Here is a 26,679-nt window from a genome sequence, read left to right as displayed (position 1 = left end):
GGAGGCTGAGGCAGGAGAATGGCGTGAACCCAGGAGGCGGAGCTGGCAGTGAGCCGAGATCGTGCCACTGCACTCCAGCCTGGGCGACAGAGCGAGACTCCATCTCAAAAAAAGAAAAAAAAAGGTACAATTTCTTAAACATGTTGTTACTGCCACCAGGTGATATCCTCATTCTGGTCTGTTTGCTCACATTGCACCTTTGCTTGTGCAACCGCACATCAGCATCTGCCTCAGTTACACTTTGGGAACTTGATTTCTTCAAGAAGTCAGGCATGCAGAAGAGCAGTTCGCTTGTGGTTCATGAGCAAGCACATATTTATCATTTGAGGGTATATTCTGTTGACTGATGAACTTGTGGTATCTCTTTGCAAGGTTGCTTTAAGTATGTGAGCTGATGGCCAGACCAGTATGCTCTGTTTTTCCTGATTTGAAAAATGAAAGTTTAAGAAAACATTTTGTAGAACACAGGTGTCAGAGGTCTGTTTTTATTCCAAGTGCATAGCAATGAGGAAGTTTTCAAAGAGAGGGCTAACTCATACGCTTTTTATTTAGATATGTATTGTTTGAAGTGTTTGATTGTCATTTTATTTGGAATGAATAGACTTTTCATATCATACTAGTTGCCATGTGTCAATTGTTAAATGCAAGAATTTCTTAGTATAATAAGCCTTCATAGTCCTCAGAGTTATTTGAAGTGAACATTAGTTCAGCTCCTTATTTCTGAGCATGTGAAGATTTCCTTTTCTTTGCTACAGAATTGGTTTTTCTGATATTCATTATAACAAGAGCAAGAGCTTGCCGGTTTTTCAGGTTTTATTACTGAATGAGTATCGTTAATCACTCGTTTATTCTTTATGCTATATGTATTTCCTATCTTTCTACTGTAAAGAGAAAAAGTATCTAAACTTGCTTATCTCTCTGTAGGACAGTCGGCCCAATATGTCAAGACCTCTGATCACTAGATCCCCTGCATCTCCACTGAACAACCAAGGCATCCCTACTCCAGCACAACTCACAAAATCCAATGCGCCTGTCCACATTGATGTGGGCGGCCACATGTACACCAGCAGCCTGGCCACCCTCACCAAATACCCTGAATCCAGGTAATCTGAAAAACTGAAAAATCAGACTCCGACGTGCATGTATTTGGTAACCTAACTGTTTTTCCTTTGACCAGCATAGCAGTGTAGCCTCGTGGAGGCAGGGGGCAGGATGTGAAAGTGCTGTGTGAGCCACCCTGCTGCCTAGGCTGGATGTCTTGGACAATGGCTGGACATCTTCGAATCAGGATTGGACCCGCAGCTTAGTTGAGTCCATGTAAAAATGTCACAGGAGAATGGAATACTGTGATATTTTGCTCTACAATGATATTCATAATTCTCAATGTAGTACAAAAAAAAATGGTGATTTCTCCCCAACACCTTTGTTCCTTCCTTCTTTAAAAACATGCTTTCTTATAGGTTCTGATAATTTTATAGGAGATCAGTTGGTTCATCAACTTGTGAACTAGAAAAAAAAGAGATTCTCAGCAGTGAGGCATTATATTTAGATCTGTATGCAAAAGTCCAAGAAGCCAAAATAGTATAGTTTACAAAAAATGAAGGGCCATGGAACTTACGAACTTAAGGCAGATAAATAAATATACAAATTGTTTAAAGATGGAGAGTGATTTACAAGTAGGCAGTATACGTTTATGTTTATGAGATATCTCCTCCCATGCCCCTGCCCACCCATTTATTATTATTATTATTATTATTTTGGAGCCAGGGTCTTGTTCTGTCGCCCAGGCTGGAGTGCAGTGGTGCAAACATGGCTCATTGCAGCCTTGACCTTCTGGGCTTAAGTGACCTTTCCACCTCAGCCTTCCCAGGAGCTGAGACCACAGGTGCATGCCCCCATGCCCAGCTTTTTTTTTTTTTAATTTTTTGTAGAGACAGGGTCAGACTGTGTTCCCTAGGCTGGTCTTGAACTCCTGGCCTCAGCAATTCTTCCGTCTCAGCCTCTGAAAGTGCTGGGACTCTAGGTGTGAGCCACTGCACCTGGCTAATATTTTTATTTTTTGTAGAGATGGGGTCGCGCTATGTTGCCCAGACTGGTCTCAAACTCCTGGCCTCAGGCAATTCTTCTACCTTGGCCTTGGCCAAAGTGCTGGGATTACAGGTGTGAGCCACTGCACCTGGCCCCAACCACCCATTTCTAAAGGAGTTCCAAAGAAATAATTTCCTTTCTACCCTGGGACAACCCTCCTGGCTCTGCCCCAGATTTGGGGGCTATGCCCAGATCCTGTAAGGGAAGTTTTTTGCTGGTGGATAGGGGAGGAGGCATGCATTCATGTGGGGTAATGTCGGGAAACAGGGCGTTTCTCTGTTTCTGATCACAGGAACTGGAAACACACTCCTTGAGCTTCAGAAGGGCACCGGCCACATTTTTCAGAATGTCTTATGAAGTGACAGATAACAGATAGCTTACAGTCTAAGTAGACACCACTGACATAAAAGTCACTGTCACCTTGCATGCTACATGAAGGCCGACTTTTTGTTTTTTGTTTTAAAATCTCACTCCATTACTTGATAATTTATGAAAGAATGTGAAGGTTGGAAAGAAGAAAGATGAAATGTTTTCTCTCTTAATTTCCAGATTTAATTTCTACAATTGAAATGATTTAAATAAAATAGGTTTCCATTTGTTCAATTATCCAAAAGACTATATACTTTAAAATGAAATGATTGTATTAGTCATCTGTTAGTATTATTTAGTCCCCACCTTTCCTAAGTATATTGGAATAGGTACTACGAAAAATCATATTATAATAATGGCTTTATTTTTCAAGAATTTTGTTATATAAGTAGTGTTCTTTTTGAAAATGCCTATTTCCATTCCTTCCGACCCTCTGTTAATACCACCATCAACTACAGAAAATCACAGCTGCCTCTTTAGATGAATTTAATTCTAGGGTTTAAGTCACAAAATGCATGTTAAGAGACAAAAAGCAAACCTTCAACTGTAGCAAGATTTACTGGTCTGGTCTGATGGCCTTTTGCTTCAGTTTCTGTAAATTAAACCTTGAGACAGGAGGGAAGTTAATAAAAACTATATTTTCTGTGACTTAAGCAATAGGTTTTCTTCTATGCTCATTGTAACTAGGTGGGTCTCCTTCCACTGACTCATTCCCGCCAGGATTTAGCCCCTGGGAAGCTCCCTGGTATCACTTGGTCTGCTGGCCAAAGTAGAAGACAGAGGGAGAGAGGCTCTATTCATTCAGTTCCTATCTCTCAAATAATTTGCTACTTTCATTATTCTGGCACTATATATTATGAGGTAAAGACTTCAAATAGTGTCCCATTTGGAGATGCTTTCTCAGTCCATCTTTCCATGGATATTTCTAAGAGTCTATTTTTGTTCCTTCTTATCCAAACCCTGAAACATGCACCAAATTCCATGGATCTCATCACTTTATTTACCTGCGCTGTGTCATACAGTAGCCAGTAGCCACGTACAGCTATTGAGCGCTTTAAATATGGCCAATCCAAATTGAAATATCATCTAAGTTTGAAATATACACTGATTTTTAAAGACCTAGTACCAAAAAAATGTAAACTCAGTAATTTTTTAAATTGATTTCATGTTGGAATGATAATATGTTGAGTTAAATAAAACATATTATTAAAATTAATTTCACTTGTTTCTTTTGATTTTTTAATGTGGCTACTAGATAATATAAAATTACATGTGTCTTGCTGTTTATTTCTGTTGGACAGCGCTGAACTATGAAACAGATGTTTTTATAAAAGCATCTCACTAAACCTACCCCTCCCCTAACCTGATACTGAAATACATAAAAAAGCGAGTGTCTCTTTCACCAATGTAATTAGAAAAGATAGAATTGTTGATCTTCCTTTCCTAGACTTGCCCTCTGCTTTCTGTCACCAGTGAGTCCTAGGATCACAGGAGCAACAGCAAAAATAATTTGTGATTCATTGGTTCTCAGATTGGATGCTGGCAAATGGCGAACAGTTCTTTGGCTATGGAAAGGTCTAAGTTCTGAACACCTGTCATCTCTCGTGTAAAACAGGCACAAATAGGTCTCCTTGCAAGGTTACTGGGAGGATTAAATGTGATTGTGAAAAGCACACCGTGGCCCTGTGCCCAACATGTAGTATTGTCTTCATACTTAATCTTCTGCCAAACCCAGGAATTGTTTCTTTTCAAATTCCAAATATTTTCCATTTCTTGCTTTCCTAGCCATGGAAGCAGCTTTACATCTGGATTCTTGCCTGGATGACTCCCGTCTCAGGGGACTCCTGGCCTGCACCTTCTCCTCCTTTATCTTAAATACCCCAGCCAGTCACAAGTTCCGAGACATCCTTATCATTAGGAGATATCTTTAAGAATTTGTCAAGACTCTTTGAAACAAGCCTTACAAAGTAACTTCTGTTTCAGCTGCTAATACCTAAAGCAAATGACACTGCTCAGGTAACACTGGTTTTGCTGTTGAATTGACCATCGGGTATTGCTTTGTTTCCTCTTGGGTTTTGGGGGGCATATTTTTGTAGGTAATTAAATGTTCATGTCAAAGCAACATCCAATTTAATGGGACCCATACGCAAATTTTAGTAATCAAAGAAACAGAGAAGAACTAGTTCTTCATGCTTTTCCCATAGCGTCGGGGGCTCCTTCCAATTTCTGGGAAAGTCTCTTGCATATTATTAACCCCTCTTGGATAAATCCAAGGACATTAGGTTGCCCATGGCCATGGAATCACAAATAACTCCAGTTAGTTTTGTAGATTCTGGGGTGCTTCAAACCCTTCCTACCCTATGGGACCATTCTCTGCCCCACCCTCTTGGATCCCCTGGTTCCACCCTCACCTACCTCTTCCTTAGTGTCACCCAGAGGATAGGGGGGCTTTTTCTAAGATTTCAAGGGAAAGACCTGTAGTTTAAAAACACTAATTTGTATGTAACAAGTGACCTTAAAAGATATAATATTATCTTTCTACAATTTCAGAGTTCCTGCAAAGAACCCCCTTTACTCCGTTTTGAAATGTTGTAGGTGTTTTTAAAATTCTGTCTCTACTTAACCTACCCTCTTGGCTAAAGAGCACCCTTAGAACTTTGTCCCCAAAAAGTAGTATGATGGACTATACAGCTGAACATTAGAAGCACCTGGGAAGCATTGAAAAGCCATGCAAGGCCCTGCTCCAGGCCAATAAAATAGGAACCTCTGCAGTTTTCCAAAGAGGTCTTGATTTTCACCATCTGGCTCTGAATGGCACCAAGATGTATGATCCCTTCTGGAGAATGTAGGCCTCTTCCTCAATGATTATTTCATGTATCTCATGATGGCCATTTCACCAAAAGAAAATAGCTTTCAATCTTCATTTCTCTTATTACCAAGGTTACCAGTGGTTCCAATGTGTGTGTGTGTGTGTGTGTGTGTGCACATGCTTTTTTTTAGCTTGTAAACCCTGAGTAATGATTCAGTGAGTAAATTGACTTTTACGCCTCAAGGTTAACCACTCATGTTGTTCATTCATTTCCATCATCAGGTGTTTTTTTAGCTAAAGGGACTAAAGTTTTCAAATTAACTGAAGTATTACATATATCAGTAATGTATTTTTTCTTAACCAATGTGTATGTAAGATGCAAAACAGCTCTTTAGGAGGTATTTCTGAGACAGAGGTTAATCTCCACCATCTCAGTGGTAAACACTGATTCCTTTCAGAGGCTCATAAGAGTCTCCAATTCTGACGGCCATTTTGAATTGTAATCCCCAAGAAAGACACCCAGTTCAGATCTGCAGTAATTTCACTTTAAATAAGTATTGTCAAGAAAAATATATTACCATCAAAAAAGAATTATAAATGGATAAAGAAGATAGAACATATTTTGTTTAATAGTTTGTTAGCTTGATTTGTAGCTTGTAAATGTCTAGAAGTATGCAAAGTAGACCCTCCACTCGCACTCTTGCCCTGGACCCTGAAAATTTTAAGGGCAGACCTGCTTATATCTTAGTCAAAAATCCAAGGCACCCTTTATTAACATCATTGGTAATAAAAGATCTAGGTAACTAAGTAATTTTTCATAAATAATTAATATTGGTACCATATTATATGGCTTCTTTAAGATCTACTGTTGACACTGAAATATCCTCTTAGCCACATGCATAATGAAAATACATTCTATTTCTGCTTTAAAAGAAAACACGTCTGATTTCAAAGTTAGATCTATTCATTCTCTACTATTACCTCCAACAAAAACAATCTTAATAGCAGCTGTACTGATGGTTATTCAGATGTGGATAACCATTTTTAAAACCAAGAAGTAGACTGATACTACTAATTCATCAAACCTATCAAGTGTAATAGGTTATTACTATCAAGTGGTAATAAGACAAGGGTCTTAAATAAAAGCACTGATTGTCAACCAATGACCTAGAGGTAAAAGGTGAGATCTCATGTTTCAGTCCCCTCAGCCATCCAACCTGACTGCTTGACAAAGCTTTTGTATATTTTAAACCCAGTACATGAGTTAACTCCCACATAAGTAGATTATGTTAAATTGGTCTCTTCTAAATAGCAGTAGAGTTACTAAGCATGCTGGCATATGTAGGTAATTGCAAAACGCAAGAAACTCTACTTTCAGCCTTGCAGTCAACACCCATGGCCACCCAGGGGTGTGTGTATTTGGAGCTTTAGGATGGAGATGCCAAACATGTGTGCTCTGCCAGCAGCAATCCAGCTTTTGGCGTGCGTCATTCTCGGATGTGTTAGCCATTACCGGATTGCTTATGTGGAGCTACACCAAAAGGAAATTCAGACAACTGCAACACTAAGGGATTGGTGCATACATTCAGAGGATAATTGCATTCAACAATTTGGCTTTCCTTGTAATTGTTGTATGCCAGCCTAGGGAGTTTGCTGTAATCCTGTATTAGGGTTGGGGATTCTGTGCTATCACTTTTTATGACTTTACAGTTCCAGTTTTAACACTACAGTTCGTAGACATGGGTTCAGCAGCCTCATCGTGCAAGCCGTTGTTTTAGGATCTCAACAGAAATGCCAAAAAAAAAAAAATGCATTCAATTTATTCACTACACTTGCTTTCGGAATCACTGCATGACATGGAATAGTGAGCTTTTTATTATAATCTGCTCTCTACATCCACATGCTTTATAATTCAATGTCGATAGCAAATTTAAAAGTCACAGAATAGGTATTAGGGATTTTTAGATGAGTCTAAATCAACCTTCGTTATGCAGTCTCGGCACAGATGGAAAGAGAGCATATCCCTGCTGCTATGAAAAGTCTTAAGGAAACGCATAAAATGATGAACAGTTTTGGTTGGCAAGATGGGTTAATCTTTGAAAAAAAAAGTTAGTTTATGGAGGAACTTAAAAGGGGGGAAAGCACCTGGCAAATGAAAAATGGAAAGTTTCTCCAGGGTAATAGAAGAAATTTTCCTCTTCTCTCTCTCTCTTCTTTTCATCTTACAATATTGCTTTTCCAAAATTGCTCCTCAGTTATATAGGTAAAGAGTAAATGAAATGGTTGGCTTCAAATGACTTTTAAAAAAACAATGAAACTGGATTTTATGTTTAGTGCTGAAAAGCCAGTCCTTCAGTAACTTACCTTGCACAACTGCTGGATTCAGCAAACTTCCTTTGCCACTAGGGAACAAAAAAGGCCTTATTTTTAAAGTAATCTAGCTCATAAAGTCTTCGAGCCTAATTTAAAGGAAAGATAGCCATACAGTGCCTGAGTTTCCTCTATTGTGTTTGTTTTTGTTTTGTCCTGTTTGATTGTTTTTTGAGACAGGGTCTTGCTCTGTCACCCAGGCTGGAGGGCAGTAGCAGGATCATAGCTCACTGTAGCCTTGAATTCCTGGGCTTAAGTGATCCTCCCACCTCAGCTTCCTGAGTAGCTGGGACTGTAGGCATGCACCACCATACCCGGCTAATTTTTCTATTTTTTGTAAAGACAGGGGTCTCACTATGTTGCCAGGGCTGGTCTCAAACTCCTGGCCTCAAGTGATCCTCCCACCTCAGCCTCCCAAAGTGTTGAGATTACAGGTGTGAACCACTGAGCGTGGCCCGTTCTTTCATTCTTTCAACAGACTTACTGTGTGCTCCTCATCTGCCAATGCATAAATAGTTACCAACAAAAGTCCTTGCTCTTATAGTTTACCTGGGCAAGGGCGAAGGACAGCCAGTAAACAAGTAAACCACCAGTAAGCAAGGTTTCAGTGAGTAGTGATATTAAGAAAAATATTTAGGTTGGTGCAAAAGTAATTGAGCTTTTTGCTAATGGCATCTAGGGTAGTGGGCTGGGGGTGGAGGGGAAGAGAGGGTGGTTAATGGGTACAGAAAGTATCTAGAAAGAACGAGTAAGACCTAGTATTTGATAGCACAACACAGTGACTATAGTCAATAATAATTTAATTGTACATTTTAAAATAACTAAAAGTTACAATTGGATTGTTTGTAACGCAAAGGATAAATGCTCGAGGGGATGGATACCCCATTCTCCATGATGTGGTTATTGTGCACTGCATGCCTGTTTCAAAGTATCTCATGTACCCCATAATATATATACCTACTATGTACACACAAAAATTTTCAAAAAAGCAAAAGAACATCTAGATGGAAGCGTGAGATCTAGGTGTTCTTTTTCTAGAACAAGAAAGAAAAGAACACACATGATAAATAGGCCCACTTTGACATATAGTTCTCTCCTTATATTAAAACTAATTTTATTCCTACATGTTTTTCCCCAAAAAAATACATCTTTGTTCATCTATATTTTCAAGACAAAATCTAGTTTGCATGTCAGTTTAGATTTAGAAGCAGATTTTGTCACTATCACAAATCACACTGGATCTATGAAAATGAAGGCCACTCTGCTAGCCACAGACATCGCACATTTGCACCCCTGCCAGAGCCTCTGATGGCCAGATGAGTCATACTGGGTATCCTAACATGAAATAACTCAGGGCAGGACTCCGGGTCATACACTCAACTTCCAGTAACTTCTCACTTACCCAAAACTCAGTCTCATCATAGACAGAAACCCTCTCCCTGGAAGGGAGGTTTCATCCTGTATCCTTGGGACCTGGTAGCATCCCAGCCGCAGGGTGGACATTCAAAAGTTTGTTCAATGTATAAATTAATGATTGGGTAAAATATTGTACTCAGAGGCCAGATCCTCCAAAGAATGAAGGGAAAATAATTCAGTAACGTTATTCAAATCATAAAGTTACATTTAAAGGCTGGGCTGGGTTTATTTCATATAACCTTATAGGTAGGGACGGTATTTATATATAAGGTTATATCACATATAACCTTATAGGTAGGGACTGTATTTATCCCTCTATCCCTACAGAGAAGAGCCCTGAAACTCTGAGAGGTTAAGTGGCTTCACCTTAAGAGTCAGTGTTCTTTGGGAAATGGGGTAAGAGCCAGGCCTCCAGCTCCCACTCTGACTCCATGATGCTTATTGTTTCCTCCTCTTTGATAACAATGGTTCTATTTATTTATTCATTTATTTATTTATTTATTTATTTATTGAGACAGTGTCTTGTTCTGTCACTCAGCCTGCGGTGCAGTGGCATGATCCTATCTCCCAGGCCCAAGCCATCCTCCCACTGAGTAGCTGGGACTACAGGCACACACCACCACATTCGGTTAATTTTTAATTTTTTATAGAGACGGGGTTTCACCATGTTGCCCAGGCTGGTCTTGAACCCCTGGGCTCAAGTGATCCACCCTCCTTAGCCTCCCAAAGTGCTGGGATTATAGGCATGAGCGACGGCTCCCAGCCTCATAATGATGGTTCTCAAACTCAGGGGCAGGTTAGAATCAACTGAGACTCAACAACAACAACAAAAAATTGCCTGCCTCTACCCCTCAAAGATTCCAATTTTTTTTTTCCAGATAGGGTCTCACTCTATTGCCCCGGCTGGAGTACAGTGGTGCAGTCACAGTTCACTGCAGCATAAACCTCCTGGGCTCAAGCAATCCTCCCATCTTAGCCTCTCAAGTAACTGGAACTACAGGTGCACGTCACCACACCTGGCTAATTTTTTATGTTTTTGTAGAGACGAGGTCTCACTTTGTTACCTAGGTTGGTCTCGAACTCCTGGGTCAAGTGATCCTCCTTGGCTTCCCAAAGTGCCGGGGTTATAGGCATCAGCCACCGTGCCCACCCCAAGTGGGATCTTTGGATCCCAATTTTATTGGTCTGGAGCAGGGACTGGGCACAGGATTTTTTAATGTTTCCCATGTTCAGCCATATAGTCCAACACACCCCTTTTGGAACTGTGTTCTAAGAGTGGTTTTTAGACAAAAGGTCAAGTTGTCTATGATATTTCAAGCCACTTTCTTCTCAAGGCAGCCTTCACCTTATTCCCTAGCCAAGGGCATCTCTGTTAGTGCTGGGACATGGGTTACCCATGTGAGCCCTTCAGCCCCCGAGGAAGCCAGAGCTCCAGGCCAGTCACTTCCTGCCGTGAACAAAACTCTTGCTACCCTAGTGTCATACAAATATGGCACCATCATTTTCTGTGTGTATCATGACTTGGAACAGTTTGGAAAGGACCGCCTTGGACTGGGCAATGGGATAAATGGGTCTTGTTCTTATTTGCGTGTGGGTTTCTGAAGTCCTTTTCTTTCAGGCCCACATGTCCAGTGTGCAAGCCTGTCTGCAGCCAGGGACAAAGTTGACTTTGGACCAGTGACTTTGCCACTTGTCTGATGGCTCCTTGTTTGTACCTATGAAGAGAAAGTTGTTAGCAACAGTCAGTGACCAGCTTTGATCCTTGCACTGTGTGCCCACCGGAAAGAATGGTGCACTTGACAATACTGGGATATTGAGGGCTGCTCTCCAGGCTGGGAGGATTGAGGCCCATGGCTGTGTTAGTCACCACCCTCCTGCTGTGCCCTCCTTTCTTGTTGCTGCTGGAACAGTAGACCCCAAAACACCCCGCCAATGCAACAACCAGTGCGACACTCAAGGTTCACACTCCTACATGGAACACACATAAGCACGCATGCATGCATACACTCACACACCAATCCAGGAAACTTTGTTTAAATTTTTATTGTAAAAATATGCTCTCTGGGCCAGGTGCGGTGGCTCACACCTGTAATCCCAGCACTTTGGGAGGCCGAGGTGGGTGGATCACTTGAGCTCAGGAGTTTGAGACCAGCCTGGGCAACCTGGTGAAACTCCATCTCTACTAAAAATACAAAAATTAGCTGGGCATGGTAGCATGCACCTGTAGTCCCAGCTACTCGGGAGGCTGAGGCATGAGAATCGCTTGAGCCCGGGAGGCGGAGATTGCAGTGAGCCGAGATCACACTACTGTACTTCAGACCCTGGGCGACACAGAAAGACTCTATCTAAAAAAAAAAAAAGCCCTCTAAACCTATGCCCTAGGTTTTAAAACAAATAACAGATCCACCAGTAGTCTTCGGTGCCTGGCACAGAGCAAACACTTGATAAATATTTGTTGAATGTGAATGAATTTTGCTTAGTATCTCCCTTTATGACCTGGAGCAACTCAGCCACCCCAGGGCAGCTGCAGTGTGAAAGTCAAACATTTTGAGTCTTAGGTGCTAGAGTAGCCTTAGGACCTGCCTGGCCTAGTTTAATATGGGCAGCAAAGATTTACATCGTTTTTAATTCAAGGCACAAACCAGAAAGGAATTTTCTAGTCTCGCTATCCTGGAGGGAAAGAGCAATGAACCAGATTAACAGAAGAGTGACCCCTGCCTTCAGAATGCTTTCCCCCAATTGATAGCTTTTCCCTAATCCCCCTGTGTCAGGGTCATCTCGAGGTACTTCTAATGATGCAGATTCCTGAGCTCCACCTGCTGTTTACTTAATCTATATCTCCCAGGTTGTGAGGAAAATCTTTAGTTTTCATAAGTTTCCCCACAATCCACATGCCTCTCCGAGTCAGGGCACCTGAGCTGCAGAGAAAGGTGGTGAGATGTAAACGCGTCACCATGCAGTACCATGGGCACCATGGTGGTGTGGCAGGAGACTCACTGGCAGAGTGAGGCCTTTCCTATTGACTCTGGCACAATCCACATCGCTTGGGACAATAATACTGACTGTACTCGTTTTTGATCAGTCATGAATAATATCATTGAGCAACACCCCAGGCATTTTTGCTCTGTTTTTTCATCGTATTTCGAGTCTACCCTCATCATACCAGAAAGAACTTTTATAATAATAAACCATGTGATTGATTTACTCATTTGAAAAATTCATAGGCATTTCGTAGAAGATTCAGATAATCTCTTACAACGTTAACATGTGACAAATATGCTCCACTTTACTGTGTCTTGAGAACAGCTCCATTCAAAGGGGTTTAAAATTTTAGATGTTATTTCATACAGCCCAGCCCACGAATCTCACGCATCTCCTTTCAAGGATACCTATGCTATGCGTATGCTAGGCTGGAAGAAAATCCCGTACAAGTTATTCTCAAGCTGAGGAAATGTTTTTTATCAGGCCAACGTGGAAAATAACCTTTGCCCCCAACTCCCAAACAGAAGCATTTATTCACACCCCAAAACCATGATGTTATAATTTTCATTTAAATATTCAGGATTGAAAGAAAAAAAACAGGCCAGGCACAATGGCTTGTAATCCCTACACTTTGGGAGGCCAGGCAGGAGGATTGCTTGAACCTGGAAGTTCAACACCAGCTTGGGACACACAGGGAAACATTATCTCTAACCCAAACTTCCTATAAGTCGTATCAGAAAGTCCCTCTGAAAGATATCTCATGGGTCCACTGCCACATAACTGAAACGTGGATCACTGAAACGTGAGCTACGTTAGGAGAAGAGTCTGGTCCACCGCATCACCAGACAGTTCAGTCTATTAATTATATAAGTCGCGTATAAAAATACCATTTCTTTTTACTAAAAATGCAGGATTTATAGCCTCAGTTAGATGAATTACCAATATTTGGCTTCTGAAAGATTACTCTCAAGCTGCCTGGAGATAGGAAGTGGTGACAGTTTGTCCCCAAAGCAGCCAGCTGCGTTGGTGCAGAATGCTTTCCGTGCTGGCCTTTCGAAGGTACCCAGGATGGTCCTGGTCCGAGCAGGGGATGAGAGTCAGGTGTAATCTTACAAGGTGTGTGTTTTTCATGCGTTCATATTTCAACAGTAGGCACCTGGAAGCTCCAATCTGACGGCAGTGACATTTGCAAATGAAAATGTTTTTTAAAAATCATGTTTCAGTGCCACAATTTTATCAGCTATTTGCCCGACTGTCTGAATCTATTCAAGACGTGGTATCAGTGGAAAAGACACTCGTTGGATAATGGCTTCCTGCTGCTACCGAGTGTCAAATGCCAAGTGTCAGTTTGCTTAGCAATAACATTGCTGTTTATCTTTTCTGGTGGTAATGATTATTTTTATTCTTATGCAACTTTTCTTATTGTGTTCTTCATATTCAGAAGATAAATTACAACTGTACATAACAGCTAACCACCACTTTCAAACAGTGGCAAACCTTGCCAGGCTGGGAGGGCTTCGTAGCTGAAGGGTGAATTTGAGCTCGCCCAAACTTGTTTCTGTGATCGGAGCTGAGTGTGTTCCTGAACTCCCACCCAGCCTCGTTAAACTTGGCGAGGCCCCTCCCACCCCGCCAAAAATTGATTTTCAAAAAATAGCTTAGAAAGTCCTGAGGGCTTTAGAGCTTACCTAAAAACTGAAAACTCTCCTAGTCTCAAAGCAACACAAACAGTCAATATAAAAGAAAAAAAAAAAAGAATGCTCTTTTAAGTATATCCCACTGATCTGTAATCTTAGGGGCCCTAAAGAAGGTACATCATTAAAACATCATCATTTTGATGATATATTGCAGAAGGAACAAAATGGCATTAAGGGTGGAATTCAGAGAAAATGGACTGGAATAAAGGTTGTTGTATCAACCAAGGAAACCTAGGGAACCACGTTAAAAAAAAAAATGAAGTTCCATTCTTCACCCTAGCTTGATGTCTATAACGATTAGAAAAGCTAAACAGGGAAGATATGGTTTGTATTTCCAAGTACACCATGTGTCAGGCTCTTGAGGAACCCATTGATAATTCTTTATGCAGATTTTTAAATTAGAAAAGTATTTCTTTCTCACCCAGGCCTTCTGAATGAAAAGCTAGTGGAACAACAAGTTATGGGAAGTGAAGTCATCAAACTACTACTACAACTTTTCAGTGCCTGTACATGATCATCTTAAAAGGAAGAGGAAAAAAATGAGGAATCCTTCTTAGCTGGGAAACTTTTATTTCTTGAAATGATTTTCAGGTTAGGGCTTGGTTCTGTTCTTTGAGGGGTAGGGAGAAATATTGATAGATATTCCTATCACCTAGCATGGCTATGGACTGGCTTGGGGCCTCTGGGTAAATTTTTGAACTATGATAAACCACGACTAAGCCCAGAAGGGCGTAGACAATTGCACAAGACACACCTACAGACCGTGCATTGTTGGCCACAGTGCACCCAAGGGCAGAATGCTGTCAGCGCCTTCTTGGGTATTTCCCAACCACACACACCCACAAGTGTTGTCTTTGAATCATTAGCTGATATAAACTTAATATTTTTCACATGTCATTTTGATTTGGTGGCTATTTAAATAAGCTTGCGACATAAATTAGAAACCTTAAGCTTCTCAGAGCGTAAAGCCAACCAGGCACATCCTCCACGTGATTTGAAGAAGCAATTAGACATTCTTAAAATGTTGGGTAATGTGGACTTTTGATAGATTCTTTAAAATGTCTGTATACTTTTGAAGTTGTATATTAGGATTCTTGTCCAATTTTCAGCTTTCTGTCCTCCTTTTCGAGAGATATAGCTCACAGTCCTGAGGCTGTCTCCTTCCTTTGACTTTGTCATTGCAAGGCTTAGGTTCTGAATGTGTTTTTAAGCTTCCTAGTCACTCTGACATCATAAACGACAGAATAATTCATTCCTTTTCATTCATCCAACCACCTTTCAATACTGTAGATATTTGAAGAGATATTCCGTTGACTGATACCATCAATGAAGTCGTGTGTGTGTGTGTCTGAGTATGGAGGGGTAAGGCGGGGGTGTGAAGGAATCAGGGTAGATTCAGTTACTTGCTTCCAAACATCTTCTGTTAGGTGTCCAAAATGTATTTACCTAGTCTCTAAGTAAATTACATCTATTTTCTAGTTCTTTCTTTTTGAATTAAGCACTGTGTTAAGCCTCTGGTTTTTCACTTATAGGTAAAAAGCAAAAGATTTAAATACTGTTCTTTTGCTGGCATGATTGCAAGTGGGAAAAATTGTTAAATTGAAAATAGATATAGCTGGTTTGGCCATACTCCTCTCATAGTGTCATATAATTAATCTGACGTTTTTATATGAAGTGACTGCAGTGACATGCAAGTTAATTCCAACAGTCTGGAACAGTAAAACACCAAGGGAAATAATCAAAAAATAGGGAGAGACGGGGCCACCTGGAGAGCAGCAGTCACAGGGGGATGGGCCCAGAGTCTGTTCCATTTGTTAGAGCTATTGACACCACAGATGAAGAATCAAGAATGTTTCTTCACACAGGAAGGCCCCAGTCCAGTATTTAGGGTTGCGAATACTGAGAAACCCAGGAATAGGAACAGTCCTTCCAACACAGATTAGGTTCATTGGGAACACATGCAAAAGAGTTCGTTCTGTAACAAAGAGCGCAACTGCGAGATGAAGAAAGATTGGCAGGAGGTGCCAGAGCAGGAAAGGAGCTGGGACTTCTGGGACAGACGGACACTGTGAGTCGGGGACAGCATCGAGCATGTGCTGGCCCTCACTCTTCAGGGACAATAGACTATGTAGCTCAGAAACCCTTGGCAAGTTACTCGATGGCTCTGTAACTCAGTTTCTCCATCAGGAAAATCAAAATACTTTATAGAGCTGCAATAAGATTAAATCAGGGCCGGGTGCAGTGGCTTACACCTGTAATCCCAACACTTTGGGAGGCCAAGTGGGGCGGATCGCTTGAGGTCAGGAGTTCGAGACATGGGGGCTAACATGGTGAAACCCCGTCTCTATTAAAATACAAAAATTAGCTGACCTAGTGGCGCACGCCTGTAATCTCAGCTACTCAGGAGGCTGAGGCAGGAAAATCGCTTGAACCCAGGAGGTGGAGGTTGCAGTGAGCCGAGATCATGCCACTGCACTCCAGCCTGGGCAAAAAAAAAAAAAAAAAAAAAAGGGATTAAATTAGATAATCCATAAAGTTTTTAGTGGAGTACTTGATACTCTTAATACATGTTAGCTATTTTAACATTTTTTTCTCTGAATAGTAACTATTATTGTGAAATGGAAAACACATTATGGAGTTTTAAATTAAGAGACTAAGGAGTGTATCAGAAATACCTCCAAATATAGAACAGTGTTGAGAGGAGGGTGGGCGTGGGCTGTGGGGCAGGTTCTGTGCATATGTTCATGCTTGCCTGCCCAAATAAAAAGCAAGGGAAAACCTAAACAGAAACTGTTCTAGCTGAAAAAAATACTAAATTGGGCTTCCCAGGGAGGTTATGATGATCTGATCCTCAATTGATTTTAGACAAATAGCCATTTACCCTAGAAATCATGTTTAAACAAACACTCAAGTCAGAGAACAGGCCCAGGTGATCTTAAAAGTTTTCTTTCAATTCAAGATGCATGCAGGATTTTCTATTCAGTCAGAATTCTGTTTTGGCATAGCACACTGTCTCCCAAGGATGCAAATCTGTCAGCATTTACCAAGGCCACGCACAGTGCTTTACTGAGCAGCAGAATGGCCACAGTGAGGATGTGGGTCCCAGCTGGGCCCTGCGGTCCAGCTGCCTGGTTATGAATTCTGGCCTTACCGTTGATTAGTTGGCTAGGTGTCCTTGCCTCTAAAATGGGGATAATAGTACCTACCTCATGGAGGTGTCAAGACTCTATACTGTGCCCTGCACAGAGGAGCACTCAGTTCAATGTAGGGCTTATTAGATATCCACTTATTCCTCATGAGAATTATTTGAGGTAGGTATTATCCCATTGCTCAGGTGAAGAAATCAAAACTCAAGGCAAGTTTCAAACCCAGGTCTATGGGTCTTGGAGCTGAACATGCCAGGAAGTTCCTAAGACATGACTGAAGGACTGTGCCAAAACTCTTGTGAATAATGGCGCCCTTATCTACCCCGCTCAGGTCAATACTGAGAGAAATGCTCTTCACTGGCTGTGTCTGTACGTCACCCATCAAACATCATGTTCTTTCCTGCCTCCGTGGCCTCCCTTCAGCTGAGCTCTTGGACTAAAATCTCTTCTCCAAGCCCCTGTGCCCTTCCCCTTACTCCAAACCCTGTAGAGTCATTGCCTCCAGCAGGAGGCCTTCCCTGCCTGCCTAGGCCGGCTGGTTCCCTCTCCTCTGTCCTTCCATGACACCCAGTGGGACCATATCATGCCCAGTTTAAGGCCCCAAAGAGCACAGGGAACATGGTGGGCGTTCAGTAAATGAAGAAACAAAAAGTCTACTTATGTCAATTCTAAAAAGATTCAGTTTCATTGTAATAGTACTTTTCATAGTAAACAGTCAATGTAACCCTCTAATTTTTAAAAATTTTCTAACCGAAGTCAGGGGAGGATTAATAAGCTTACCAGAGAATCAGCTACCCCCGAGTGGCCCTGAGCCCTCAGTGATGGATTCTACAAAACGCCGAGTTCCTGACTTGTTATTGCACTCATACTTTTTCTTATATTTCAAACTTTCCTTTCCTTTCTCCCCTACTTTCTTCAGTTCTATGTATCATTTAAGAAAATGATGCCACCTCAGGGAACAGGTACTAGAAACATTATCTCCTCATAAGTAGATAAAATTTGTTTTGTTTGTTTTTACTTAGAAGGTATTTTCCCCCTTCTCTTAAATTACTTCTATTCATTTCTATAACAAGCTCTGAATTAATTTTTATCTGTGTTCATGAAATATAGATGAAATTTCTTGAGTCTGGAAATCTTAAAGAGCTAGTCCTAGAATTTTTAACAGTTATAATACTTTAAATGAATTAAATGCTGTTTATGATAATGCAGACTTCTGAAACAACAAATTGACTGATGATATTTTTTACACTATAATTATCTCCAGCATCGCATTCCCTTTTTTAACAGAAAAACTTTTTATTATGGACATTTAAAAATATATGCAAAAACAGGGAGAATACAATATTCAACCCCTATTTTTCTAAAGGTTTCATATATTAACCTAGCATTTCCTTCCCTTCCCCCCACTTTGTTTCATTCCTCTCTCATCTCAGCAGAAAGGAGGCAAAGGAACCCTTTGGTTGCAACACCATCTCCTCTCTCCACGACTCCTTCCCTTCCTGCTGTCCTGAGTTTAGGTTGCACCTGCGCTGTCAGCTCTGCACATGCCTCTCATGTGCGCGCGCACACACACACATACACACACACACATCTCCGTTGTGCATGCACACAACTTACACACCTTCACCCAGCCTCCACCCTGGATTTGTCTATCTTAGGTTTCAGATATTAGGAAAAAAAGTTGGTTGAGAATCCAAATTAGTAGCCATAAAAAAGTATGAAGCTACAAGTGCTTCCAAAAACAAAATGGTTCAATAGAAAAATACTCAGGCTGAGCGTGGTGGCTCATGCCTGTAATCCCAGTACTTTGGGAGGCCTTGGTGGGCAGATTACCTGAGGTCAAGAGTTCAAGACCAGCCTGGCCAACATGGTGAAACCCCAACTCTACCAAAAATACAAAAACTAGCCGGGCGTGGTGGCAGGTGCCTGTAATCCCAGCTACTCGGGAGGCTGAGGCAGGAGAATCACTTTGACCCGGGAGGCAGAGGTTGCAGTGAGCCGAGATCATGCCACTGCACTCCAGCCTGGGTGATAGAGCGAGACTCACTCTCAAACAAAAAGAAAAAAGAAAAGAAAGAAAAATACTCTTTAAATCAGATTTTTAAAAATTAATTCCCTGCTGAGTGGTGGGCTCACAGCAGATTGTTCTTCTGTTTTGCTGCTCCTTCACCGTCTATACTTTTCCAGTTGACAACATAAGCAGGTATCACTTTTGTAATTAAATATCTCCAAATGCTAAAGATGTCATTTGTAAGTAGCCTCTGAATCTCTTAGCCAGCAAAATAATTCTGGACCAGAAACTGAATGAAATCTTTTCCTAAAGTCCAAACCATATGTCCCATGGCTTGGAAGCCTAGACATAGAGAAAAAGAGGCATTTCTTGGCAAAGGAGAGCCAAATGGATAAAAGGGCCCAACCACCCGGGCCCTTCCCTTTTCTCGCCGTCCTCATCCTGTGGTCCATCTGTCTTTGCACTTCTTTCCCCAGCCTCACCCCTGAGCAGGATGTCTCCACCCTCTCTGGGTTGGTCCATCCTGCAGCAATGCAGATGAGCCCTCCCTCTGTAATTACCATGCATGGACCACAGGGGAGAGTTGAAAGGATTAACCTGCTGGCCTCTCGGTAAAGCCAGGCCTGGTGTCGAGTTACATGCCTTGGTGCATGAGGTGGCATGGGGTGCCCTAGACAGTGCAGCATGGGAAGGGTGGGGGGTACAGAGCCTAGAGCCAGAAGGCAGCTTCGGCAGAATTGGCAGCCTCTTCAAGCTAAACTTCCTTAGCTGTAAAGTGACAAATCCCTTAAGAGTTTTCAGGATTAAGTGTAGGGACACAGCACATAATGGAACAAGAGCTGCAAGGTAAGTGGAGATGAAACCTCATGTGTACTACTCTTCCCAGAGGTTTCCATTGCCCTGAGAATCCTCTTTCCCATCCCTCCTTAGGCCTCTTTATGATTGTACCAGCAGTTTGAAAGGAACCTCAGGAGTCTTGGGGTGTTTCAGTTTGGTTTGGTTCAGTTCAGTGTAGGGTATCTTCTCAGTCTACCAATGATTTCCTTGACCTCATTTTAAAGATTAAATGAGATATAAACCCTTAAAGCAGCCAGCTCACTCTTTGGCACATAATGCTATTCAATGAGTAGTAACTGGCATTAGAGCCATTGTCCCCTGTAAGCTTGAGGTTGACCATTGTGCCGATCACCACAGGGGCAGCATGGTGGGGTCTGGAGCCACCTCTGTGTCTACCCAGCCATGCATCCTTGAGTGTTATATATTTGTGACTCGGTGTCTCCATTTGTAAATGAGAGGCTGAACTTGGTTGTCCTGGAGATCCTTCACAGTTTAAGAAAGTATGCTCTGACACTTCAGAATGACAGGGTCTCAATTGATGTTGACTTGCCTCCTCGTTGGTCTCTCTGCTCAACCTCCTTTACACTGGTTCTCAACTCAGTTGAGACTTAGAGAGTTTTTTTAAAAAAAATACAGATGCCTGGGCTTCATTCCCAACCAATTACATCAGAATAGCTGGGGATGGGGGCCCAGCATCATTATTTTTTCAGAGTTGCCCAGGTGATGCCACTGTGTAGCCAGGGTTAAGAACCACTGCATTATGCAAATGATGTAGTCAAAGCAAGGCAAAACAGACAGGATTTGGATAAGCCAGAAGCTGTGTCTGTGAGAAGGCGTGATTTCAGATGTGGCACCTTGACTCTGTCTCACTCCTAAATGTGCTCTTTTACTTACTGTCCCTGACAACATAGCCTGACACCAGTCGCTATTGCCCTTGAGACCAAATCTAAACTCCTTGACCCGGCTCACATGGCTTTTTACGATCTGGCTTCTGCTGCTTCAGCCTCATTTTTCAGCCAGCCTGACTACACCCCAATAGAGAGTAATCACATGGCAGGGTTTGGCTACAAGCCTTTGTATCTTCCCCACCCTTCTCCCTGCTTACCTAACCTTACCTCCTGCCCCTGTACCTGGCCAACTTCTTCTCCTTCAGGTCTCCAATGAGCTTTCTCTTTCTTCCCTGCCAACCCCAGATTGAGTTAGGTGAGCCAGGTGCACCTCCTGAGCCCACCGTGCACACCCAGTGACACACTTGATCACACTGCACTTGACCCACACTCCCAGCCCCGACGACTTAAATTCCACAAAAGCAAGGACTGTGGCTTATTTACTACTGCATCCCCTGTATCTGGCATAGTGAGCCCCCACTAATACTGGTGGAAAGAGTGAATGAGTAACTGAATGATTACACAAGAAACAAAGAAATTCTTAAGAACCTGAGTCACAGGAAATTAGAGATATCAGGTCCATAAAATGAATGAATACACAAGAAAAAATTCTTAATGAATGATTCACGCTAAGCCAAATGTAGGATCCTAGCCCCATACTCTCTTTGACTTAAGACCATTCTTTAATGCACAGTGTGGACAGCACACGATGCCAGGGAGAGTGGAGAGAACCAGACTCACTTCCCACCAAATGAGCTTGGTTTCCTCAGAGATTAGGTCTTGCATTATTTGCTCTATAAACAAGAGTAATCAACAGAGTGCTAATTTTTTTTTTTTAAGACAAAGTCTCGCTCTGTTGCCCAGGCTGGAGTGCAGTGACATGATCTTGGCTCACTGCAACCTCCATCTCCCGGGTTCAGGCAATTCTCTGCCTCAGCCTCCCGAGTTGCTGGGATTACAGGTGTGTGCCACCACGCCCGGCTAATTTTTGTATTTTTAGTAGAGACAGGGTTTCACCATGTTGGTCAGGCTCGTCTTGAACTCCTGACCTTGGGATCTGCCCACCTCAGCCTCCCAAAGTGCTGGGATTACAGGCATGAGCCACCATGCCCGGCCTCAGAGTGCTAATATTAAAAAGCTAATATTGAGTGGAATTCAGTATCTGTCATTTTTAATGAACTTTTTTTTAGTGAACATATTTTGAGTGAACTTTCCAATCTTATTAGTTAATGAAATATGTACAGTAAAATAATACAGTGTTTGAGATTTACCTCAGAATAACCAGTGGAAAGGAGAATGAGGCACAGAGGTAGAGTTGAAACAAAATTAACCAGGAATTGACAGCTTTTGAAGCTGGTTGATGGTCATATGGGGGTTCATTCTATTATTTTCTCTGCTTTGGCATAAGTTTGAAATTGTTCAAAATAAAATGTTTTAAAAAGTAAAAAAATTAGTTAAAATAGTAATGATCATCCTTAAAAAACAAAAAGAAATTGGTGGAAGAAAGTCGTTCTCAGCATTGCCACTTGATTCAATGAGTGGAAAAAAAAAAAAAAAATCCAAAACCAGCCATACATCGTCTGGAGCCAGCTTGGTCTTGGCTAGTTGGAAAACAGGAATGTTCTCCAAGGTTAGTAAACTGTAATGAGTTCCACATAGTTTTCAGGCATCAGAGTTTACAAATCACTGCAGTTTGATTTGTAACTCCATTCACATGTCCACAAGAAATACAGCCTGTGCCGATTTTCCCCATTATTTGCTTAGCCAAACAATACTTTTCCACAGCACAGTCCTGCCAATCTCAAAAACCACCCAGGGACGCCATTTTACGACCCTTGGCACCACATGCCCCCTCCACTGTGTTTTCACAACTCCAACGTTCCTCCTTTTAAAGTTGGCAGAAATCAGCAGCCCTGCGTTTCTTTTTATTACTCCCAACGTTTGTTGCTTCCAATGGGGAACGTTTTCTTCTCTGAGAGGCTTTCACCTCCGCCAGGCCTGTGCCTCCGCGGCCCAAGCACCCTTCCCTTCCAGCCCTTTCCTCTTTCTCTCCACACCCCTTGCCTGCTCTGCTTCCACGGAGCCCACGCAGCCTTTTCTGCCCTGGCAGCGCGCGTTTTTCAGCCCCTTCCATCGGGTCTGGCCGAGCTGGCCGCCAGCGTTCCCACGGCCTGGCGGGGGGTCTGCGGTTTCACCAGGCAAGGGGGCCCCCGAGACAGGGCCTGGGCCTTTCTTGCTGCCCTTTGACTGGACCCCCTCATAAGAAAAATTCCCTGGCTAGGGTTCCTCTTGTGCTGGGTGGAATCCAGGCCTTCCTCAGCTTTTCGTCTCCTCTGGTCTTGGTGGAGGCCGCCTGAAGAGTCCACTTCTCCCCACTGTCTCTCCCACCCGGACGCCCAGGCGGCCTCTAGGTTATTCGTGGGGCCAGCTCTGCTAGTGCTCGCTTCAGATCTCCCTCTTGCTCTTCTCTTTGCAGCTTTTTTCTATTTTAACTACATTGGAAGTGAAGATGCCTCATTGCATCCACACCCGAGGTTGTTTTTTGTTCTTGGTTTTTGCATCTTAAAAACCATTTAATTGACACTTCTCTCCTATTTTTAGAAAGGTCTATAAACAATGCACTTCCAGGATTGTTCCTTTTTCTCCTTAAATCCTGTGCCTTAGCACTTGCAGTCTTTTAAGAGCTGCTTTTATAGAAATTTTTGTTGGCTGGCTTGGAATACTTTCTATTGCTGTGCATTTTTTGAGTTCACCACGAGCACACTGGATTTCCTCATCAACCCTGAGAAAAAGTTAAAGTTATTTTATAAAACAAAGTGAGACTTAATTTAAAAAAAAATGGAGACAGAGAAGTCGATTCACCTAGATTACAGCTAGTAACTAGCCAAACCCCATTCTCATTCCGCACTCCTCAGTCCTGATTCCTTTACACATTCACCCCGTATAGGTTTATTAGTCACTCATTCTGTGCAAGCGTACATCCAAGTCTAGACCTGAAAATGAGAGTTTATCTAAAAATTAAAAAACAGGATTTTTAAAAGAACAAAATACCTACTTTTCCTCTCTTACTAAAGTGACAAGATCACTGATACTGACTTATTTCGGTATAGGTGCTTGGATTTCATTGTAAAATTCTCACTCCACAAATATATGGCAGAAATAAAACTCTAGACCATAAGCTTTCATTCGATATTGGTAATTCTTTTCATTCCAATCGTTGTAAGGGAGGCCCCTTTAGGACCAGACAGACTGTGCACAAATCCCCCAATGCTGCTTAACTAGTTGGGCAAGTTAATCATCTTTTCGAGCCTATTTCTTCATCTTTAAAATGAAGATAATGGGTTTGTTACATATATAAAGTACTAAGGATGGTACAAGGCATCTGGAAAGCACTTAATATAGCTCCCTTTTCTTCCCCTGTCAACTGGAAATTTATCATGTTGTTAAGAGTGAAGAGTAAAATGTTTTAATAATAGGCAAACAAATCTCATTCTTTTTCATCTTGTATCAAATTGTCCTGGAAACACTACAAGTAAGTGACTAAGCATATTTTAGTTTCAAGCCTACTGTTTGATTGATGTGTCAGTGAGAAATGAATGACTAGGTGGCATGCAGTGAAAGAATCCCAGAAAGGTTGTAATCCACACCCTGGATAATCACAGGCAATTCATGGAAAGTTGGATAAAATGCTAGCTCAAAAATATTTATTGAATTTTAGAAAATAACCCTACCATAATTACTTGCTTTCCTCTTTGCACTTACTACCTTCAGAGTAACGTAACATGAGTTTTTAAACATGATTTTAAAACATGAGCTTTAAAATTATCTTTAAAAGATTTCTATTGAAACAAAAATTCACATGCCTTTCTTCTGGGGGAGAGAGGGAAGTAGCTTTCCTACTTGTTTGTTTGTTGTATTTTAAGAGGGGTGAAATTATTGATTTATCATTACACCTGCCCCACTTCAACCTATGATTAGAAAATGTATAATTTCAAAATCATCTTCAGAGCAACAAAATGATATTGTTCCAAATCAGAGAGAGATTTCTCTTCTCTGATATGGAATGCTTGCATGTCATTAGCCAGCCCTCTAGGTTTTCACAGTATAGATATGACCACCTTGTATTAACTGAGTATATACTAATGTGTATAGGTTCAGCCTTTATTAGTGGGATAAATGATGATAGATGCAAAACACTTCAACTGTAGCACACCATACAAATGTTCATTCCAAAATTGGGAAAAGCATAATGTGGATCATTGTTTTTAAGCATAGCTACTCATGTTCTGGAACAGGTCATATTTTGGGGGTGGCCAAATTTTTTTTGTAATGATGCCTGGCTGTTAAAAATGCTTTTTGCGCTGAGACCTAAGAAACTGTAGTGTATATTGTTAGTGGAAAACATATTCTCCTAGATGAGTGACATTTTAAATTATTCTTTTTTATATAATTAAATGTAGATGTCAACATATAGGCTTTGCCTTATTTTTAGAAAGTTTGGGATTCATGGTTGGGGAAAACTCAGAAAACGATTTCTTAAAAACAAAATTGCTTTTTTAGTAGAACCTGTTTCAAAGATGCTTTGGAGCAATAACATTTTTTAAGTAGCAGGGACGCTTGTTTTAAGTAACACGGGGAAAGATGTGATCTTCCATTACAGTGACAGCACTTAGCCGTAATCACCATGTCAGGAACATTTTCTTTGCAGGTGAAAGACAGTGAATAAAAGAATTCATTTGACAAAGCCTAGGACTATTTTGAATGGTCTCGTCCTGAGATATTTATCAAGCGGGGACCAACACTTTGCAGACAATCGTAATTTTTCCCTACTGCCATCTTCAAAAGTGCTACCTTTGACAGTGATAAAAGACACCTCTTAGTCCTAGTGGCCGAACAATTGATCTAATTGTCTTCACTGTTCCCTCTTTTCTATCACAGAATCGGAAGACTTTTTGATGGTACAGAGCCCATTGTTTTGGACAGTCTCAAACAGCACTATTTCATTGACAGAGATGGACAGATGTTCAGATATATCTTGAATTTTCTACGAACATCCAAACTCCTCATTCCTGATGATTTCAAGGTGAGGGATCCATGTTAAATCACCAATAGCATAAATATGTGATTTTTTTATGTGCTCCAAAAAAATATTTCTAGTTCTACATTATTAACATACACCAACTCGAAAGGTGCCAGAGTTCTCTTTGACATGGTTCACTATTCCTGAAATAGTGGTTATGGCCATTAAACTTCTACTTGACTTAAAGAGGATCGCTTTTCATTTAAAGAATTGAATTATAATTCACTTGAACAAATTGAAAAGGAGTTGATTAAATTCAAAGCTCATTTCTGATATGTCTTAGAGAGCTAGAGAATAAAAGGGGAAACCTCCTTAGCTTAATGAAGACTTCCCCCTCCCCGCCCCCAGAAATCGAAAGCAAACATGAACAGTAAAATTTTAGAATTGTTCCCTTTACAGTTAGTAATAAGTGTTAAGGTTAGTCACGCTGAGATAGCCCACATTGTGCTGGTAACTCTAGGCAATGGAGTCAGACAAGGAGAACAAATAGAAAGTGTTAATATTAGAAGGGAATTCACGAAAATGTAATTTTTGCAGCTGACAATGTTTCTTCAAATGGATGATTCTAAAAAGTCAACTTAATGCTATTAGAACTTATAAAGAACTCATTAAAGCAGCTCAATTCAGGATCAATATATAGCTTTTTTTGTTTGTTCATTTGTTTTTTGAGACGGAGTTTTGCTCTTGTCTCCCAGGCTGGAGTGCAGTGGCGTGATCTTGGCTCACCACAACCTCTGCCTCCTGGGTTCAAGCAATTGTCCTGCCTCAGCCTCCCGAGTAGCTGGGATTACAGCTGCCCACCACCACGCCTAGCTAATTTTTCATATTTTTAGTAGAGACGGGGTTTCACCATGTTGGGCAGGCTGGTCTCAAACTCCTGACCTCAGGTGATCCACCTGCCTCAGCCTCCCAAAGTGCTGGGATTACAGGCATGAGCCACTGTGCCCAGCCAGTCAATAGCCTTTTTAGAGAATAGCAAGAGCCAAT

The 26,679-nt window shown here is 41.5% G+C and overlaps 1 protein-coding gene across 5 annotated transcripts in view; it reads left to right on the top strand.

The window, feature by feature from the left end:
- Nucleotides 1-26,679, top strand: part of KCTD1 (potassium channel tetramerization domain containing 1) — a 203,160-nt gene that overhangs the window by 155,926 nt on the left and 20,555 nt on the right. For 4 of the 5 annotated variants that reach the window (XM_009433824.5, XM_054672058.2, XM_003315834.5 and 1 more), the window contains exons 2-3: nt 925-1,103; nt 25,551-25,695. The exons of the other annotated variant lie outside the window; for it this stretch is intronic. In XM_009433824.5, the coding sequence (XP_009432099.1) occupies nt 925-1,103; nt 25,551-25,695 (324 nt within the window). The remainder of the gene's footprint in view (nt 1-924; nt 1,104-25,550; nt 25,696-26,679) is intronic. 5 annotated transcript variants of the gene reach the window in all.

This window comes from Pan troglodytes, chromosome 17, assembly GCF_028858775.2.
Source record: "Pan troglodytes isolate AG18354 chromosome 17, NHGRI_mPanTro3-v2.0_pri, whole genome shotgun sequence".
Classification (NCBI taxonomy): Eukaryota; Metazoa; Chordata; class Mammalia; order Primates; family Hominidae; genus Pan; species Pan troglodytes.
Note: the sequence above shows the minus strand (reverse complement) of the source record. Positions and strands in the feature narration are given on the sequence as shown.